The following is a 21817-nucleotide window of genomic DNA, read 5'->3' on the forward strand; positions in this document are numbered from 1 at the left end:
CACTGCCACGCGACAAAGGGTTAACCCTTTCACAACCACACTACAGAAGGTTAACCCTTTTCACTCGGTTAACCGTCTGTAGTGTGGTAGTGAAAGGTTAACCTTCTGTAGTGTGGTAGTGAAAGGATGGTACAAACATGTCGGTGAGAATGAGCAACTTTCTCCCAAATCCCAAAAACGATAGAGTGCTAAACCTCAAACGTGTGATGTCATCAAGTATAAAGTCTGAAGCTGCTCCATAGACAATGAATGAATGATTTTATTTTGATCTTCCTTTATAAAGCAATGAGTACATGCATACATATGTACAGTAGTAGGAAAATTATATATATATACAAAAAAATTATGTAAACGATCGTAGGCTGAAGCCGAGGCTTATATTGCGTACCCTTTTTACATTACATTTTTTATTTTATGTATAACATTTTTAAGAAAGAAAAAAACGTTTCAGAACATAATTTTGCAAAAACAAAAGGTTACAGGGAAGTTTCATAGTTATATTGTACAGTTATATACAGTAATATACAAAATGTATACACATTTACATTTTTGTCACAGTTGTAATATATTAGTTATATTATAATAAAACATAATTAGGATTATAATACAGTTGTATTTACAATGAATTGGGAAGGATTTTATAGATGACTCTGAGAGCAGCTTATTTGGATATTAAAAAAAAGTGGGGGGGGGAGGGGGGGGGGTAATTGTACATTGGAGGGGGTTGGGTTTGGACATTTACAGGGGCCAGTTTCGAATTGCAGTCTGATGACGTCACAAGTTTGATTCTTACCTCTGGTTTGTAAACTCATGTTCCCAAATCAGATGAGATAAGATATTCCTTTATTGATCCCCGGCTAGGGGAAATCCGGGCATCATAGCAGCATGTTGGTTGAGGGGAGGTACAGATATGGGCAGGATAGTAGTAGAAAGACATGAATATGGGCAAAAGAAAAATCTGATCTGAATATAAAATATGAGGGGGGGGGGGGTGTAGATGATGGTCTGTATGTCTTATCGGGTTATATTATAGTTTACAATAAATATAGGCAATAAAGAATTTGATATATATATACTGTGAGTAAACGGTATACACGAGGTACTCTAACTGGCATGATACACGTTCTATATGTAGTGGTTAATTGGTTGGTGGTTAAGAGTCAGACACACAAGTATTGATTGAAGTTGAACTGTCATTGATTTGATTAGATTTTTATTTGGAAATTACAAACGCATCATAAAAAATAATTATCATGACCAATTTGTATTCCTGAGGATATCACCTAAAAGCATTAATTAAAACACTTATTTCCAAGGTGGTCAAGTTCAAGTTTGTTTATTATTTGTCACAACAAAATACAGAATACTTTATGATGAAATGCTTGTTTCTGTCCTCGATGGAAGACATAAAAACATAAAAACACAGCACATAATAGCCTACTAGGAAGAACTAGAGTACAGTACCCCTTGTCTACTCTAGCCCTGGAATATGATTTTCTGCCCTATGGCTGCTGAGCCATTTCATTGTCATAACATAAAATTGAGTGGTGTTCCCCTTTAAGCAGGGCCTCTCGGTGCCTTTCACCTATATTTTCAAAGTTATACACAGGTTTGGTGGTTAAGAGTCAGACGCACAAGTATTGATTTAACTGTCTTTGATTTGATTTGATTTTTATTTGGAAATTACAAACGCATCATAAAAAAAAGAATTATGACCAATTTGTATTCCTGAGGATATCACCTAAAAGCATTAATTAAAAACACTTATTTCCAAGGTGGTCCTCGATGGAAGACATAAAAACATAAAAACACAGCACATATAGCCTACTAGGAAGAACTTTTCAGTATCCCCTGTCTACTCTAGCTCTGGAATCAGATTTTCTGCCCTATGTCATTGTCATAACATAATTTGAGTGGTGTTCCCCTTTAAGCAGGGCCTCTCGGTACCTTTCACCTATATTTCCCAAGTTATACACAGGTTTGAGGTTTCACATCATGAAAACGGTGCCTTGTGTGAGTCTCAGTGAGTGGCCCGTCTGTTTCCAGAGAGCTGCTGGAGGCCGGCACGTCCCAGAGGGTGCAGCAGGCCAGCGTGGAGGAGAAGCTCAATACGGTACGTCAGAGTCTGCAGGATCAGAGCACAGCAGCCCATAGTCTGCAGGCTGAACTCGGGGCTCAGCTGGAGTCCATACAGAGGCGCTCGGTTGCCCAGGTAACACCCCTGGAACTCGCGCGTGAGCCAATCGGATCTCGTCGTTGAAATAACCACCCCCCCCCCAAGTTGTGGTCCTCCTCAACCCACACTAACCACACTATTCGGGATGTTCTTCAGATAATACTGCACTATGCAAAAATGTACTGGGTTTAGCTTAACAAAATGGTTGTGTGTGCTTTTATGTTGCATTGGATTCTGCATGCCTTAACATTGGCTAGGGGGGGTGTAACCGCTTAACCACTAAGTCAAACAAAATGAAATGTGACTAAAGATGTATTTCCCTCTTCAACTAAACTATTGTTATTATAATCAAGTCTTGATTTGTAAAGAAAAACATCTGTTTCTCCAAAATCGGAATTGGGCTAAACCTGTATAGAAAAAAAACATAAGGAAACCAAAATGCTTCCCCATACTACTGACGTGAAAGCTGGAATGTTTATACTGTACATACAGGCTGCTCCTCTGGCTTCACCTGTTCGACTGCTCCGTGTGCCTATGTGCCCCCCGCTGAAAGAATTGTACTCGTGTACCTATCACTGGCTAGGGCCACGCCTCCCGCTGCTCATGCACCTATCACTGGCTAGGGCCACGCCCCCCGCTGAAAGAATTGTACTTATGTACCTATCACTGGGTTGGGCCACGCCCCCCGCTGCTCATGCACCTACCACTGGCTTGGGCCACGCCCCCTGCTGCTCATGCACCCCGCTGCTCATGCACCTATAACTGGCTTGGGCCACGCCCCCCGCTGCTCATGCACCTACCACTGGCTAGGGCCACGCCCCCCGCTGCTCATGCACCTATCACTGGCTTGGGCCACGCCCCCCGCTGCTCATGCATCTACCACTGGCTAGGGCCACGCCCCCCGCTGCTCATGCACCTATAACTGGCTTGGGCCATGCCCCCCGCTGCTCATGCACCTACCACTGGCTAGGGCCACGCCCCCCCGCTGCTCATGCACCTATCAGTAAGCAGGTAGGGTTTCCGGCATACCCTCTTCCGCTTAGTGATGTGCCAAACGGATCATTTCAGTGAGTGAGCGATTCGATACACGCTCACTGCAATGAACCGATTCACTGATTCGACTCACGGTTCACGGATCAGTGCCAGCTGTAGCCAGCTGCCTAATCCAAACTATAAAGCGTGAGCGCGGAAAAAATTTGGCCGATGTTATACATACAATTACATACAATTGTTAAGGGGATGCAGACCAGAGAAAGACGTTCGTCTTGTTTACATCAGGATCCCCCTGTTTACATCAGTAATCATCTGTAACATTTAGAATTGATTTCAAGGTCCTCCTCCTTATATACAAAGTATAAACATTGCGATCATCTACTATTGAAGGTTCCAAGCCACAGTCTAAAGAAAATCAGGGATGCAGCCTTTGCTAACTATGCACCAAAGTTATGGAACACACTACCTATGGACATTAGGGAAGCTAGATCTCTTAATATTTTCAGAAATAAGCTAAAAACGTACCTCTTCACCATAGCCTTCTAATACACCCCGCTGTTGATTGTACTGTAGCACTATTTTACTCTGGCCATTCTATTGCATAATTTTACTATCTATTCTACTATTCTATTATTGCACTGTATTATTGGTGTGCAAACCAGTCAACTTACAAAAACGGTAAACACATAAACACATGAGTTTAACCCGATAGCAGTGTCTAATTCAGATATGTGAGCTTTAAAATGCAGCCTAAATAACCACTGCCAAATAATGTAAAGAATGTAACGCTTGATTGTTTAGAATAGAATATAAATACCTTTATTATCCCGAGTGAAATTTGACACTGCAAATCGCTTAATAAACTTTTCAATCAATCAATCAATCAATCCAGAGTGTTATGCACCTATAAATAAAAGACCGCTTTAAAGCAGTTCTAGGACGAGGGTGATCAATTGCATATTTGCATCACGTTACGTTAGCATAGCCTAGGCTATTCATAGGCTACTGTTGTTTAACAAAAGACACTCATTAGCGCCGCTCGACTCCTATACAACCAAATAAGTTATGCTATTCATTCAGTTGTCTGTGTCAATGCCTGTCAATAGGTAGTACTACTATTCATTCAGTTTCTCATAGAAACGTGTCAGACTCTAGTTGAGCCCCCGATCGACGATATCCGTTGAGTTCATTGTGTGTGTCTGTGTGCGTGCCGGGGGGGGGGGGGGGGGGGGCGTGAACCGACTCATTGCCAGACGTGAGCGATTCGACTCACGCTCACGGCAATGAATCGGCTCTTATGAACGCGTCGCTCATGACCGACCCATCACTACTTCCGCTTCTTTCATGTTGACTGATTTGCTCATACACATCCTACGATGATGCCACGCATGATTATAACCCCAGGGAGAGCTGCCACTTTGGAAAGAGCCTGCGCTCTCTCTCTCTCTCTCCCGTGATGAGCAGTATCTCCGGTCCTGCCATGCTGTTCCAAGACGACGTGACCCGGTTCTTTGTGCCGGCTCCTGCTTTTTCCCAATGGTCCTTCTCAGGGCTGTTCCCGAGAGCCCTCCCAGCGCTCGCCCCCATTGTGGGGATTCCAGTCACCGCTGTGTGTCTCTGGCCACCCAGAGGAGGGTGGTCTCCAGGTCCCTCCTGGCAGCCTTAACCCTTTCACTGCCACACTACAGAAGGTTAACCCTTTACTATCACACTACAGAAGGTTAACCCGGCCTTTACTATCACACTACAGAAGGTTAACCCTTTACTATCACACTACAGAAGGTTAGGTTAACCCTTTACTATCACAATACAGATGGTTAACCTCATGTAGTGTGATAGTAAAGGGTTAACCTTCTGTAGTGTGATAGTAAAGGGTTAACCTTCTGTAGTGTGGTAGTGAAAGGGTTAACCGTCTGCAGTGTGATAGTAAAGGGTTAACCTTCTGTAGTGTGGTAGTGAAAGGGTTAACCATCTGTAGTGTGATAGTAAAGGGTTAACCTTTTTTTTTTGTATCCACTTTTTTCTCCTCTTCTATTTTTTCTCCCATCCCAATTTAGCCGTGCCAATTCTCCCCTCCCCTGTCTTGATCGTTGCTCGCATGTGCCCCCCACTGGCCGGTTGTAGGGAGGATAGAAGCCCATCGCATGTCCCCTCCGATACATGTGGAGGCAGCCAGTCGCATCTTTTCACCTGCCAGCGCGGACTCTCATTTGGCGAGGAGTAACGTGTGGGAGGCTCACACTGCCCCCGCCATTCTCCTGTCTCTGCTGTGCAGGCGCCCCAACCGGCCTGTAGGAGTCGCTGTTTACAACGTCCAGATTACCACCCATCGACTTCCCACCCGCTAACTCTGCCAATTGAGTTAGTATGACGGCCGGCCCAAGCCGGAGGCAACGCCGACAGCCGGATTCGATACCGGTGTCTCATGCGTTGGTGACGAGCGCAATGTCCGCTGTGCACACCCAGCCGCTAAGGGTTAACCTTCTGTAGTGTGGTAGTGAAAGGGTTAACCATTTGTCACGTGGCAGTGAAAGGGTTAACCTTCTGTAGTGTGGCAGTGAAAGGGTTACCGAGGAGGATATCCGGTTCCAGGAGAGGTTTCTCCACAACCGTCCTTTTCAGGACTTGCTCCAGAAATAACTGAAGCTTGCGATTCACCGCCATTGTCGAGCGCCCTGGAGTGTTCCCTCTCTCTCTCTCTCTCTCCCCCGATGTTGATGCAGTTCCTTTCCGGGGATCTCATGCAGTTCACCCTACACGGTTCTCATGCAGACCCAGGCCCCACTGCCGTTGTCTTGCACACACAGCCAGCAGGCCTCAATCAGGTCCTCACTTGTATTAATGCCGATAGAGCGCTGAGCTTCAAACCTAAATGGTCTGCGTCAGTAGCGGCTGCTGGTTCTCTCTCCACTAGGGGCGCTATACCAAAACATTTTGCAAACATGTACAGTACCACGCAACCGACTCATGGCAAGACGTGAGCGATTCGACTCACGCTCACGGCAATGAATCGGCTCGTATGAACGAGTCGCTCAGCTGTTACTACAACAACACACAACCAGTCAAATAAAGTATAGTCTAATTCACAACTTGAAACACAATATATAAATAGAAAAGTTAGAGACAAAACTCGCTCCGTCTCCAAACACACTCAGATCTCTCCCTCTCTCTCCTTCTCTCTCTCACACACAGCGCGACGTGGAATCGATTCGTTACACAATCAGACCTAGTATATGTAGTATTATATACCAAGAATAACTTCAGTATGAGTACAGGGCTGTACACATATTTTGCATATTGTTAAACGAGCCAAGGCTAGCTATTAAACTATCGATATGAATTGAAAATCTGGGACCCTGATGTAAACAAGACAAACGTCTTTCTCAGGTCTGCATCCCCTTAACAATTGTGTGTATTGAGCCGTACTGTATTGTACCCATTCTGCAATCTGTTAATAAAGTTTTCATTCATTCATTCATTCATTCAAACATAGACAATATTGAACAAGCCATAATCCACGCATTTTCAATCCAAAAGAAAGAGAGAGAGAGAGAGAGAGAGAGAGAGAGAGAGAGAGAGAGAGAGAGAGAGAGAGAGAGAGAGAGAGAAGCCAGCGTTAGCTGAGTGGCTGAGAGAGAGAGAGAAGCGTTATCTGAGTGGCTGAGAGAGAGAGAGAGAGAGAGAGAGAGAGAGAAATATCGCTAATCTACCTTGTTGTTGGCAGAAGGGCTTGTTGATAAAGTGTATATCCACTCCATGGCATTGTCCATCCAGCCTGTGTTGATGTCCATCCATTGTCCATGCATGTCCCTCCACACTGCATCCATAATATAGCTTGTTAATAGCCAACAAGTACTGTGAGTGCCTTTGTCCATGTCTGCCTCGAACAGCCTGCAAACTACCTGGTGTTCTATCGCCATGCTCTAAGACAAACTCTAACCTTAACCAACTTTGAAAGAGTGCCTAAGCCTAACCGTTGAAAGAACTTGCCATCACGCTCCAAGACAAACAGCTGCATCTCACAACAACACAACTATCTCTACCAAGCTAGAATAAGCTAGAATTGGAACATTAGAAAGTGGATTCGGCCAATCAGAGATCGTCTACGCGAAATGCTGCTACGGAAAAAAATACTGGCGTCGGCCAATCAGAGAGCGTCTCCGCGAAATGCGGCTACAGAAATTCTTGACTGCTGCTGCCTAGACCGCTTCAAATCGCGCCCGGATTCCAACATAATAGTCATATTTCAACGCACAACGCGTTACGCACTGATTGGCTGCTACGGATACAGCGATCACACAGTGACGCGCACTCAGAGCGCTATCGCGTCTAGCCCGGGCCGAGAAATAAAAAAAAAAAAAAAAAAAAAAGTGAGTCACTTCCTGTTCAAGAAAACGAGTATTTATTATTTTATTTATTAACGTTATATTGTGCATTGGAAACACAAACATACTTAAAATGAGTAAATATTATTCATTTTAAACATGTTTATATTATTTATAGGGCTATAAAACAAAAAACTAAAAAATAATTGTTCTTGTTATTCTCTCATATAACCAGGGCAGGTTCTGAGGGGGGGCGGCGCCCTAGCGCCCCCCAGTGGCGGCCGCCACTGGTCTGCTTCCAGATTTTTTGAGGAAGCGGTGGTTTCCAAAAAAACGGTGCACTTAACCATAGAATGGAGGATCCCATTGACTCAGTGGATCTTTGGGTCTCAGTCCACTTGCACAGTCTCTCCCTCTGTCCCGCTTCCATCCCCTGTGGTATGGAACCCTCCACTAGGATTGGATGCATTCTCCCTGGTCCCGTGTCATCCGCCTATCCTCAGCCAGTGTCTGATGGCGTGGTTTCTGAAAGGCTGAAACAAAAAAATTTAGTTATCGATCACGTTGTCATCCAAACCATTCAAAGCATGTGCGCCTCTTCGACTACTTCTGTTTATGGCTCTCTTTTGAATCTTGGTGTAAGGCCATCTCTCTGGATCCCATTTTCTGTCCTGGAATCAGTCCTCTATTTCCTCCCGTCTGTTTGACACTTTGTCTTTCTCGACTGTGAAGTTCTATGCATCTGCTCTCTCTGCCTGTCACCAGGGCGCCACGTGCCTTAAACCAGTGAAATGCAATCTTGACGCCTCAATGGGATCTCTCATTAGTACTGCATAGTCTAATGGGACCTCCTTTTGAGCCTTTGGGACGGGCCTCTTGGAGTCTGTTGTCTTTCAAGACTTAGTTTTTCTTGGCTATCACGTTGGCGAAGAGCGTCAGCGAACTGTGCCCTTTGTCAGTACTTCCAGAATGCACGTCTGTCTGTGTGGATGACAGCAGTGCTATTCTGAGACCTACTCCTGCTTTTATCCCTAAGAACATTAGGAACCCCTTTCATTCCAGGGACATTGTTCTTAAAGGAACACGCCAACGTTTTGGGAAATTAGCTCATTTGCCATCTACCCTGGAGTTAGACAAGCAGATACATACCATTGTTGCTCAGCTGATAGAGTTGTGCCCTTCCTGATGGCTTGTCGTACAGAACTTGTAAGTCGCTTTGGATAAAAGCGTCAGCTAAATGACTAAATGTAAATGTAAATATACCATTTTCTTCTCTGTGGATGCATTAGGCTTAGGGAACAGCCGCACTGTTAGCCTAGCTTAGCGTCATTCACATGAAGTAGGTGTGCCAGTGTAGCCTAGTTCCCAACAGTCATGAAATACACTCCAAATACAACTCCAAAACATTCCTGTAAACATGTTGTGACCTGTGTATTTACCACGTGGAGAAATACAAAAAAATTACATTTTCGTTTTCTATGCAGATATATACTCGGAACAATTTTCTGCCGAACCACTGCTGCCTGGGCGCAGTGATTTCATCACCTCAAAAGCCTTAAAAAAACAACAACAAAAAACAGGGCTTTTGAGGTGATGAAATCATTGCGCCCAGGCAGCAGTGGTTCGGCAGAAAATTGTTCCGAGTATATATCTGCATAGAAAACGAAAATGTAATTTTTTTGTATTTCTCCACGTGGTGGAAAATGTAATACATATAATATATATCTGCTTACAGTAGAAAAATTTATTTTTATTATATTATATTATATATATTTTTTAATCCATGTGGTAAATACACAGGTCACAACATGTTTACAGGACGGTTTTGGAGTTGTATTTGGAGTGTATTTCGTGACTGTTGGGAACTAGGCTACACTGGCACACCTACTTCCAGTGAATGACGCTAAGCTAGGCTAATGGTGCGGCTGTTCCCTAAGCCTAATGCATGCACAGAGAAGAAAAGGGTATGTATCTGCTTGTCTATCTCCAGGGTAGATGGCAAATAAGCAAATTTCCCCAAAAGTTGGCATGTTCCTTTAACACATTGAGTGCCACGCCCCTTCCGGGAAGTGACCACTTCCGTGCCGCCCATTAACCCCATGTAAACGTAGTTGTAGTTTCTAGAACTAAACCTATATTTTATAGTATCGCTATGGGTCTAATTACTCATTGAGCTACTTCTGGTCAACGTGCAAAAAACAGATTTTTTTTTTCATCCGTACATTTCCGTTTGATACCGTTTTGAATATGAACATTGTCCGGCCGCTTCTGAGCAATTCCAGAGAAAAGACACGAAAACAGCTGTTTTCGTGTAATTCAATAAACACATTGTGATTTTTCGCCTGATTATCGGATATTCCTGAAATCAACGCTAGATCATCACTATTATCCTTTGTGGCGCACGGCACGGCACGCATGCAATGTGGTTTAGACCGGCGCCCCCCCCCCCCCCCCCCCAACGGCAGAACAGCCAGACACATAAAGACATATAGCTTCAATCGCAGTAGAAATAAATATCAGATCAACGCAAGCTTTCATATATAGTGTCCTTACCTGGTCTCTGAAGTAATGAAAAAAAAAAGAATCCAATAATCTCATCGCCCTTCCAGTTATCCACAGCGATCGTGCCTCGGACGCTATTGGGCATTGCTCTTCAACGGGCCGGCGGGGTCAGTTGTCCAAGCCATCCCTATAAGCGTGTGTTTTGCCGGAGTGTTTAGGACCCGCCTCCACGCCGCAGCTCGGTATAAAAAATAAACTAACCAGTTTCTAACCGGGTGCATTACTGGCCGAAGGCGTTAGAGGGCGGTATAATAACGTCTGCCAGCTCAGACAAACTCAGAACAGTATGCACAAGGTGCCCCGCTGAATTATGAATGGATAAAGATAATAAAAGAAATACCGTGACAGAAACGTAGATCTACGTTTCCGGCACTCGACGATCGGACGACAGAAACGTAGTTCTACGTGAACGGCACTGAAAGTGTTAAGGTGTCCTACCCTCCTAGCCATTCACACGGTTGTTAATTTGCCGTGGCGAGGCTGCCAAAGACTGGTCTCGTGTTTTAAACACAGCCTATCTCGTGGCTTTGCTCTTCGCTATAACCGAGCAGGACAATCCCTACCTGTCAGGACCACGTGGAGTGGCTGCCTCTTCTGCCCTACTCAAGGGGGTCTCTGTGGAAGACGTCTGCGCTGCAGCATCTTGGTCTTCCCCTTGTCCTTTTGTCAGATTTGGAAATGTCTTGAGAGTTCCATCTCTCATTCTGTCCTCTGCACAGGAGCCTCTCCTCCATCTTCTAGTTCTAACTAGTTGCAGGATTTTCCAAGCTCCTTGAGCCTGGTAGGCAGGGGTGTAGCTCCAGATTCTGGGCCCCATGAAAGAATGTATTTGTAGGCCCCCAGTGAATGCGAGCGCGCCTAAGCGCGCGAGCGGAATTTTTTTTGGCCATTTTTTTATTGATGAAAACGCATAATATGGTTTTTACCTATACATTCGGATCAGCAGTTCAGCACCTGCACTGTTGGTGGGTGAGCCTAGTAAAGGATGTCGCATTGTGTTCATCTTCAATGAATGGACCAATGCAATAGTCTACCAAAGCCCCCCCTCTCTCTCTATATATCTCACACACACACACACACACACACACACACACACACACACACACACACACACACACACACACACACACACACAAACAAACATAGTATCAATGAGAGCATCAATAATACACCTGAGTGATGTCTAGTAAAAAAAAAAAAAAAAAAAAATGTTGGGCCCCCCCCAGTGCTGGGCCCTTGGAATCATCCTAAGCTACCCCCCCCCCCAAGCTACGCCCCTGCTGGTAGGGGTTCTTCAAGCATAGGCGACAGTGGCTCAGGAGGTAGAGCTGGTAATCAGGAGGTTCCCGGTTCGATTTCCGCTAATTGCTCCTGATGAGCAGGTTGGCACCTTGCATGGTCGCCTCCGCCGTCATTTGTGTGAATGTGTGAGTGAATGGCTAAAATGTGAGGAACAAATTGTAAAGCGCTTGGGATAAAAGCTTCTGTATAAATGCACAATTTACCAAGCATAATTACGTGTCTGTCTCTCCAGCTCGGGTTACATTTAGTATCTCCTTCATTGAGCCTAGAGACACTCTGTGTCTGTTAATTTCCCTGTGACATACTTCTCCTTTTGCTGGATTGAGAACATTTCATTCTGGGTCAATGCATATCCACATGCGTGAAACCCTTTTGCGACAGTTCAATACGTAACCAGGTCCACATGGCCACATGGCTTTCCTACCGACTACCCCTCGCCTACCCTCTTTAAGAACTACGACTAGAACTAGGGGTGGGTACCGAATCCGGTACTTTTAAGGGTATCGACCGAATCACGTCGGTACTACCGAGTACCGATTCACGTGAGATCCACCGGTGCCACATTTCGGTAATGCACAAAAAAAATAATATATATTTTTTTTTTTCGATGACGTCAACGTTTCGTTTACCGCGAAACGAAACCTATGAAGTGTGCCACACGTTCAGGTCAACGTTCACACGCACAATACACGCTTACTGTACCTAGGATTTGACTTGATTCAACAACAACAAAGCAGTCGGGCCAATGGCAAGCCGAAAACGGTCGCAAGTGTGCTTACACTTTACAAAGCTAGATGCAGACAACGCTTGCTGCAATATTATACAAATTGTTCTAAATGAATAATAATGATAATAAATTATTTGAAGTTTGGACTCATTTTTAACAACTGAGGTAGGTAGATTACATTTTCGGACACTAAAGTACTGAAAAAAGCTACCGTCAAGTACTGGTATCGATTCACAGGTATCGGTTCAAATGTGAACGGTACCCAATCCTAACTAGAACCCTCTGACTTGTCTGTGTTGGGGTGTTTTGGCTGGTGTGTTTTTTACCACCAGCCAAGGAACACCAGGAACAACTCAGTCTCTGTTTAATCCTTTTAGGGTTTAACCCTCTGAGACCCGCATAGACCGGCCTTTGTCTTTTTTTAGGAGGGGGACAGATGGTCTTTACAGGCAGGTAGCGGGTCAAGAGTAGTAAGTAGATGCCACGTAGAAGTGGTCTACATCATATGAAAGCTGAGCACCGGGAGATACATTTTAGTTGCAGCTCAGCACCGCATGTCAGGTTTTTCTAGCCATTAATAGGCGCTAATTAAAATTTGGAAGTCATTATGATCGAAGTGTGCGATAACCATTCCCAAGCGCAATGTCTCATTAGTTGTTTTTAGGTTGATGCCGCAGATTTGGTGCAAAATCAAACCTTTTCTGACCACTCAGGAATTGCTAAACATGGTACAAAAATCCACATTGTGACACCTTGAGGAACACCATAGAACACTTTTAAATAGGGAAAAATACCTATAGAACCCATTTACAGTCAGATATATGGCTATATATACAGATATAAATGGCCATGCCAGTTATTCCTTTGCCTAACATTATTCAGCCCCCTTCCCGACAAGCTAGCATGACATGTTGGGTAATATGTTTAGGTACTAAAATTAAATGCTTCTGAGTAAGTAAAAATATATATTTTTATGACACAACTTACCATTGCCTGGGAGATGGGGGCGGGAATCACTAAAGGCCCCACAATGTGGTATTATCACGATAATAGCCAAGATACGATAATATCACAATATTGCGATATTATGATTTATTATCTTTTTTCAACTGCAAATGATGTCCCCAATGGAAGACAGGAAGACCAATTGTCAGTCTGTTCCAACTTGCTCAATTTTGTATTGCAGCTAAATTGGATTGTCAGCAATATTACAAGAATATAAAACTAGGGGTGCACCGATATATCGGTCGGGTATCGGTATCGGCCGATAAGTGCCTTGTTGACTGCTATCGGCCTATCGGCCGATAAGCTCAAATGTGCCGATAGCAGTCGCCGATAAATACCCATCAATTTGTGTAGCGTCAAAAGGCAAAAAAAAAAAGTTCACTCGCGACCTACCTGCACAACGCCCGCCGTCCCCCACACACACACACAAGCTACTGCATCAAAGTAACTACTTATGATTAACAAGGCATTCGTTTTGTGGCATTAACGTTATATAGTTAGTGTTACACGGACAATAACATCAGCATATTATTATTACCCATAGCAGCAAGGCATTACTCCAAGTCCGTTCATTAGCTACCGGGAGATGCAAGACTAACGTTACTGGTGAAAATGTGATTTGCGTTGGAATACTCCTTTGCCAACTTGCTGTACTTTGCTTGCAGGTCTGCAGCCATTATTGCTGCATTATGAATAGCCCCAACTTTAGCCAAGGTAACGTTATGGCTAAACCTTTAACAATAGTTAACGCTAGCTTTCGGTTAGGTGTTCAATGCTATTAATAACACAACTCCCCGTCAACACCCTCTCTCGGGAAGATGGCATTTAAGAAAGTATCTGCTGTTAAAATGACACAAACATTCGTTTTGTGGCATTAACGTTATATAGTTAGTGTTACACGTTCAATAACAAGCATATTATTTACCCCGAAGATAGCAGTAAACAAGGCATTACTCCGTTAGTCCGTTCATAGCTCGGTTCCATTCCGTTGCTCATTCCGTACCCAACTACACATTCTGCAATCTGTTAATAAAGTTTTCAACCAGACAAATGTATAGAAAGGCTTTGTTTTATTATAACATTTGTTGCAGTAAAATCATTATGTCTCATTTGGTCATGCTGTGGAGCGCCGGTCGGCGGGCCGGGCAGCTAACGTAGCTACGTTAAGTGTGTTCTGCTCTCGCAAACAGAACAATGGCGTCCGTGAGGCTCTGAAAGTGCGCACATCAGCATACAACACCGGGCTGGTGACAGGCAACATGGAAGAACACAAGATGGCAAGATACAACGTCAGGAGAGCAGTAATAGAGGCAAAACGGCGTTACAGGGATAAAGTTGAACTTCAGTTTGAACAGGCTGACTCTAGAGGCATGTGGCAGGGCCTCAGAACAATGACAGACTACAAAGGAACCCCCCTCAAACTGAACAGTGACATCTCCTTAGCAAATGATCTCAACTCCTTCTATGCGAGGTTTGAGGCTGTGAATAACAACACCAGCCTACAAACCACGGCAATGGGGGGGGGGGGGTCTGCTGATGGAGACTCAGTGTTCAGGGTAACAGAGCATGAGGTGAGACGGATCTTTAAAAAAGTGGATATCAGGAAGGCAGCAGGACCGGACGGCATCCCCGGCCGCGTCCTAAAAGTCTGTGCCGACCAACTGGCCCCGGTATTCACTGACATCTTCAACCTGTCCTTGGAACAGGCCGTCATCCCCACCTGTCTGAAGAAGTCCACCATCATCCCTGTACCCAAAAAATCTACGCCCGCTTGCCTCAACGACTACCGCCCTGTAGCCCTCACCTCCATAGCCATGAAGTGCTTTGAGAAGCTAGTGAAGGGCTACATCTGTTCCTCCCTCCCCATCAACCTGGACCCTCTGCAATTTGCATATCGCCCCAACAGGTCCACGGAGGACGCCATAGCCCATGTGCTGCACACAGCAGCATCACATCTGGACAAGAGGAAGGGGAACTATGTGAGAATGCTGTTCATCGACTACAGCTCAGCATTCAATACCATAGTCCCCTCCAAACTCATAGCCAAGCTCAGGGACCTGGGCTTGAACTATGACCTGTGCCAGTGGGTCCTGGACTTCCTGACGGGCAGACCCCAGGTGGTAAGAGCCGGCAACTGCACCTCCTCATCCATCACGCTCAACATAGGGGCCCCCCAGGGCTGTGTTCTGAGCCCCCTCCTCTACTCCCTGTACACACATGACTGCGTAGCACAGCGGAACAACAACACCATCATCAAATTTGCTGATGACACAGTAGTGGTGGGCCTGATCTCTGCCAACGACGAAAGGGCCTACCTGGAAGAGGTAGAGAACCTGTCACAGTGGTGTCAGGAGAACTGCCTCTCCCTGAACGTCAGCAAAACAAAAGAGATGATTGTGGACTTCAGGAGGTCGGGGGTCAAGGACTACAGCCCCCTCAGCATCGACGGGGCACCAGTTGAGAGAGTGAACAGTTTCAAGTACCTCGGAGCCCACATATCCGAGGACTTGACATGGACCACACACATTGACAGTGTTGTGAAGAAGGCACGACAACGCCTCTACTTCCTCAGGCGCCTAAGGAAGTTCCAAGTCAGTCAGAAGATCCTTAGGAACTTCTACTCATGTACAATAGAGAGCATCCTGACCGGCAACATCACCTCCTGGTTTGGGAATAGCACTGCACAAGACCGTAGCAGACTACAAAGAGTGACACGTTCAGCCGAACGCACAATTAGAGGGGGGCTTCCCACCCTCCAGAACATTTACAACAAGCGGTGCAAGGGGAAGGCTAAGAGAATTATTAAGGACTCGAGCCACCCGAACAACTGCCTCTTTGAACTGCTGCCGTCAGGCAAGCGATACCGGAGTCTTATGGCGAGCACAGAAAGACTCAGAAGGAGCTTCTATCCCCAGGCCATCAGGCTGCTAAACGAACAATAATCGCTAAACGAACAATAATCACTATGCAACAACCATCAAATGCACACAGCACACACACCCACACGCACACACACACTCACTCAAACAAACAACACACTGCAGCACCCACTCTCCACACTTTAGATCACACAAACACACTTACACTTTATATTTATTGATAAAGGATTTGCACTACAACTCGTACACCTACTGTGAATTGTACCTAAACTGCACCTTGTCCATTTATGCCTTGCACTATATAGTATTGTATATTAGTACACTGCACAGTATTGTATATTGTATGGTAACTACGTCTACGAACATTGTACATATGTCTAAACTGAACACTGTGACCTCTTTTTTTTTTTCTTCTAATTTTTACTATGTTTTTATTTCATACTTATCTTGTCATGCACAGTCTCTGGAGCGCAACAGTAAGAAGCATTTTGTACAAAAGTATTCTGTACTTCTGTATGACAACTATTAAAGAAACTTGAAACTTGAAACTTGATGCCCGAAAGTAGAAAATGAATAAACGCTTGCCGATTGGTGGTAAGGACAGCAGGAGGTGGGTGCTAGCGGTGTGGCGTAATTGGCCGAATCGACTGTCAATCAAAATGGTTCCATTGCATTGGTTGAAAGCTCTGGTTGAGAGAATAGTATCCCGCTGCAGGCCGCAAGAATGGTTCCATTGCATTGGTTGAAAGCTCTGGTTGAGAAAATAGTATCCCTCTGCAGGCCGTCAGACGATACTGGGAGAGAGATAGTGATACCATAAACATATTTCTTGATGTTTCCTTTTTTTAAGTAAGTAAAGAGGCCTACAAATACAAACATACACATACAAATATACAGTAGTTTCATTAAAAAAAAATTTAAAATTAAAAAAAATTTAAAATAAAAAAAAATTACAAATACTTATATACAAATATCGGTATCGGCCGATAGTGTTAGTTGAACAATCGGTATCGGTATCGGCGGCCAATTTTCATATCGGTGCATCACTATATAAAACTATAGTGCTGTCAGGCGATTACATTTTTTTATCTAATTAATTACAGGATTTGTAATGAATTAATCGAATTAATCGCATTTTAATCGCATAACCATTTTATGCCTGATATTCTATATTCTATAATCATATTTCAAATTGCATGTGTCCGGATGGCAGAATTCAGTACTGTATCTACAAAACCTTCTGTTTAATCATCTTCCATCTATTAATTTGCTTAGATTTTTCAGGTCTGGTAAATTTGAGCATGGTGTTATTCACAGTCAAAGATTAAAAAAAATGTATTGATATTCTCATTTGGTTCATTACAATTTACTCAAAATACAATTTTCATTCAATCAATCACTGCGCAGATTGATTGAATGAAAATGTTATTAACAGATTGCAGAATGGGTACAATACAGTACGGCTCAATACACACAATTGTTAAGGGGATGCAGACCAGAGAAAGACTTTCGTCTTGTTTACATCAGGGTCCCCCATTTTCAATTCATAATGAATTGTAAGTAAGGGTGCAACTTGCACCATGCAATCCATTCTTTGTGGATCTAGCCCACAGTATTTCTGACACTGGGAATACATTCCCTGAGATTCATAGATGTCCCTAGAATCAGATACCAAGAACATGCAAATGGACCATATTAAAAAAAAAGTCTGTAAATGTGTATTCTACATTCTTATGGAATGAAGGAGATACAAAAATAATATAAAAAAAAAAAAAATTGTAATGAATCTTGAGTTAATTTTCATAACGCGATAATTTGCTGTATAATTAATTAATCTAATTAACGCGATAAACTGACAGCCCTAAAAACGATATTACAATAATATAATAAAAGTTCATGTAATTTGCCCGGTGTGATTTGAAGCTAGCAAAGCATAGCATATATTATACAGCAATGTGTAGCATGCACGTTTTGTGAGTAGGTGTGCCACATTCAAAATGGTTTTTAATGAGGGACTATAAAACGCAAATGTGACCACGGCAGAATAAACATTTCACTGCCATTGTACTTGTATGATGCGTTTGTGAAGAATAAAGACTTTGATTTGAACTACCGGTAATTGGCATTAGTCACAAGTTAGAACACACACACATAGACTCAGTCGTAAAAAAGGCGAAGCAGCGCCTCTACCACCTGAGACAGTTAAGGAAGTTCAGAGTATCTGGGAAGATACTCCAGTCCTTCTACTCCGGAGCTGTAGAGAGCATTTTGACTGGAAACATCACTGCCTGGTATGGAAACAGCACGGCTCAGGACAAGAAGGCCCTACAGAGAGTGGTGCGCTCAGCCGAGCGTACCACGGGTATTGCACTACCAACCCTGCAGGTCCTATACAACAAGAGGTGCAAATCCAAAGCCTGTAGGATAATGAAAGACCCTCACCACCCCAACAACAGCCTGTTCATGCTGCTGCGGTCAGGCAAACGCCTGCGAACACCAGTAACTAGGACAGAGAGACTTCGGCTCAGCTTCTTCCCCCAGGCCATCAGAGCCTTGAACACTGAACTCTCCACGCACAACACACACACTGTACACGCTCACACACTAGCAGCCACTTTAACATGAGCACACACACGCTCATGCTGCACACGCTCACACTTATGGTCACTTTACAGAAGGAAAGGTCACTTTAAAAATAGTATAGTATAGCTTGAGATTGTAAAATATAGCATTGTATAGCAGTGTACATAAAGACCCAGTGCCTCATCCGTAGCTAACAGTGTATTGCACTACCACAGGACCTAGCATGTCCTACCATGCACTGTAAATAACTCATGTACAGATACCGATATGCCCTACTTTGTTACTTGTTATTGCACAATGTCGTTCTATTGGATTCTTATTATATATTACTATTGTAATTATGCACATCGTTGCGGGCAAGACCCCCCGCATTTCATTGTATACTTGTATGCCGTGACAAATAAAACTATTGTATCTTGTATCTACTTGTTAAAAGTAGTTGGCCCAAACATGATGCGAGTCAGAAATCGGCAATCCTGTGTTAGTTTTGATAATTGAGATTGGACACTCATCATTCTTTTGATTATCTAAATCATTACACTCCTACCACATATTTGCATTCCTCAAAGATGAGATAAGATATTCCTTTATTGATCCCCTTGGGGAAATTCTGGCATCATAACGGCATGGGCGAGGGGGTAGGGGAGGTACAGGTATGGGTATGAGTCTGGCTGAACATGCTCCTCGTCGTGGCTAGCTCATGGAGGGGGTGGGAGGGGTTCTCCAGGATGGCAACCAGCTTCCTTCTCATCCTCCATTCAAAAACATGAACTACCAGCCTTATGAAGCCAGAAATAATAATAATAATACATCAGATTTATATAGTGCTTTTCCGAATGCTCAGACACTTTACAAAACAAACAATACAATACAGAAATAAAAATAAAACGTGAGAGAGGAAGGAGTTCATGGGTTGAAAGCAAAAAGGTGGGTTTTGAGGGCTTTTTTGAAAGATGAAAGAGTGTCTGCATGACGGATATGGTTGGGAAGGTCGCCCCAGGAGCTTAGTTCTGATGGGTTGGAGGAGGTTAGCATCTGCGGACCTGAGGCAGCGGGTAGGCGTGTGGTGGAGAAGGAGGTCAGAGAGGTAGGAGGGGGCCTGGTTGTTGAGGGCTTTAAAGGTGATGAGTAGAATTTTGAACTGAATCCTGTACATGGTGGGGATGGGGGTGATGTGGTCGGAGCGGCGGGTGGAGGTGAGCATGCGAGCGGCAGAGTTTTGGACGTATTGTAGTTTATTGAGGATTTTGGTGGATGTGCCATAAAGAATGCTGTTGCAGTAGTCCAGTCGGGATGTGATACATGCGTGGGTCAGTGTTTCGGCAGCAAAGAAGGATAGTGAGGGGTGTAGACGGGCAATGTTCCTGAGGTGGAAGAAGGCGGTTTTAGTGATCCGGTTGACAATGCAGGAGGAAGGAGAGGGTGGGGTCGAGAATGATACCCAGGTTGCGGACGTGGGTGGAGGGGGTGACAATAGAGAAATCCTGGGTGGGGCGGGTCAGGGAATTTGGGCCAATAATGATTTAGTTCCAAGTTGTCACAGTTGATTTTAAGAACGTTTTTTTTAGGGATGTCCGATATTGGCATTCAAATGTAATATTGGGAATGATCGGTATCGGTTTTCAAAACAAAAAAATCTGTCTTTCTTTTACATTTATTTACCCAGGCAAGCAAGTAAGAACAAATACTTATTTTTAGGGATGCTCGATATTGGCTTTTTTACCGATATACCGATATTGTCCAACTCTTAATTTCCGATACCGATATCAACCGATACCGATATATGCAGGGTTTCCCCCCCCCCAAAAAACTGAATAATTTCAGGTAATTAACATTACCTGAAATTAACACAACATTATGCATACTTTTGACAATAAATAAAATCAGAATTTGGTCATACTTTCTTGCCTGGGTAATTAAAATTTAGATAAATGTAAAACAAAAACAAACAAAAAATAAGTATTTTTTTTTGAAAACCGATACCGATCATTTCCGATATCACATTTTAATGCCAATATCGGTAGGCCGATAATATCGGACATCCCTACTTATTTTATTTATTGTCAAAAGTATGCATGATGTTGTGTTAATTCCACAACAAGAGATATGTAATGTTAATTACCTGAAATTATATCGTTTTTTTGGTGGGGAAACCCTGCATATATCGGTTGATATCGGTATCGGAAATTAAGAGTTGGACAATATCGGTATATCGGATATCAGTCAAAAAGCCAATATCGAACATCCCTAGTTTTTTTGCATCCAGATTTGAATGTCCAAGGCAGGTGATGATGAGGGTGGAGCGGGTGGCGTCAGTGATGGTCTTGGTGGAAAGGTAGAGCTGTGTGTCAGAAAGACCACATGAAGCTCAGATAAAGTGCACGTTTGCTCCCCAACTATTTCTGTTCATCCTGTGTCCATTGGGAACAGGGTTTAATTAATTAATTTCAAAAGACTAATTGCCTGGCACTGATGATGGGATTCTTAAGATCAGTTTTTTAACCCTTTCACTGCCACACTACAGAAGGTTAACCCTTTACTATCACACTACCGACGGCGTGTGGCAGTGAAAGGGTTAACCGTCTGTGTATTGTCGCAGTGAAAGGGTTAACCGTTTTGTTGGTGCGGCAGTGAAAGGGTTAAGATCTGTTTTAAAGTATGACATTAATTGCCACCCATGTGCTGCAATGTAGGTCACCGTTCTATTACAGTGTGTTGTCTTCTCTCCAGTCCTGTTTGTTAGCCTAGCAGCCTATGTCCAGATCCCAGACCCAGATGAGTTCCTGTCCGCCAGGCTACAGACTCTAGTCCCGTCTAATGAAGTTGGTATCACTGCTCTCCTTTTCTCTATAGCCGGAGGGTGAAGCTCTGGCTTCTACTGAGCAGGCGGATCAGGCGGAGGAGGAGACCGACTCTGCAGCTCGGGAGGGGGAGGACGCTCCAGCAACCAATGAAGAGGAGGCTGCGCCTGCCGTAGAGGAGGAGGAGGAGCCTGTTGCCGAGGAGGCAGAGCCTGTTGCAGAGGAGGAGGCGGAGCCTGAAGAGCAGGAAGCCTCTGCGGTCGAGGAGGAGGAAGCCGTTGAACTGGACGGAGCTCCTGTTGAGCAGGAGGACTCTGTTACAGAGGAGGAGGACTCGGCTGCCTCGCCGCAGGAGGAGGTGGTGGTGGAGGAGGTGGCGGAGGAGGAGGAACCAGTGGTGGAGGAGGGACATAAAGAGGAGGAGGAGGTAGTGGAGGAGGGACATAAAGAGGAGGAGGTGGTAT

The 21817-nt window shown here is 44.1% G+C and overlaps 1 protein-coding gene across 1 annotated transcript in view; it reads left to right on the top strand.

The window, feature by feature from the left end:
- Window positions 1–21767, top strand: part of LOC311244171 (uncharacterized protein) — a gene marked incomplete at its 3' end in the record, with an annotated part of 27027 nt that extends 5260 nt beyond the window's left edge. The window contains exons 3-5 of the mRNA XM_084333578.1: window positions 2047–2113; window positions 21406–21701; window positions 21749–21767. Of these exons, the coding sequence (XP_084189704.1) occupies window positions 2047–2113; window positions 21406–21701; window positions 21749–21767 (382 nt within the window). The remainder of the gene's footprint in view (window positions 1–2046; window positions 2114–21405; window positions 21702–21748) is intronic.
- Between the last annotated feature and the right edge of the window lie 50 nt (window positions 21768–21817).

The sequence above is a fragment of the Notolepis coatsorum genome (genome assembly GCF_963971535.1).
Source record: "Notolepis coatsorum genome assembly, chromosome: 17".
Classification (NCBI taxonomy): Eukaryota; Metazoa; Chordata; class Actinopteri; order Aulopiformes; family Paralepididae; genus Notolepis; species Notolepis coatsorum.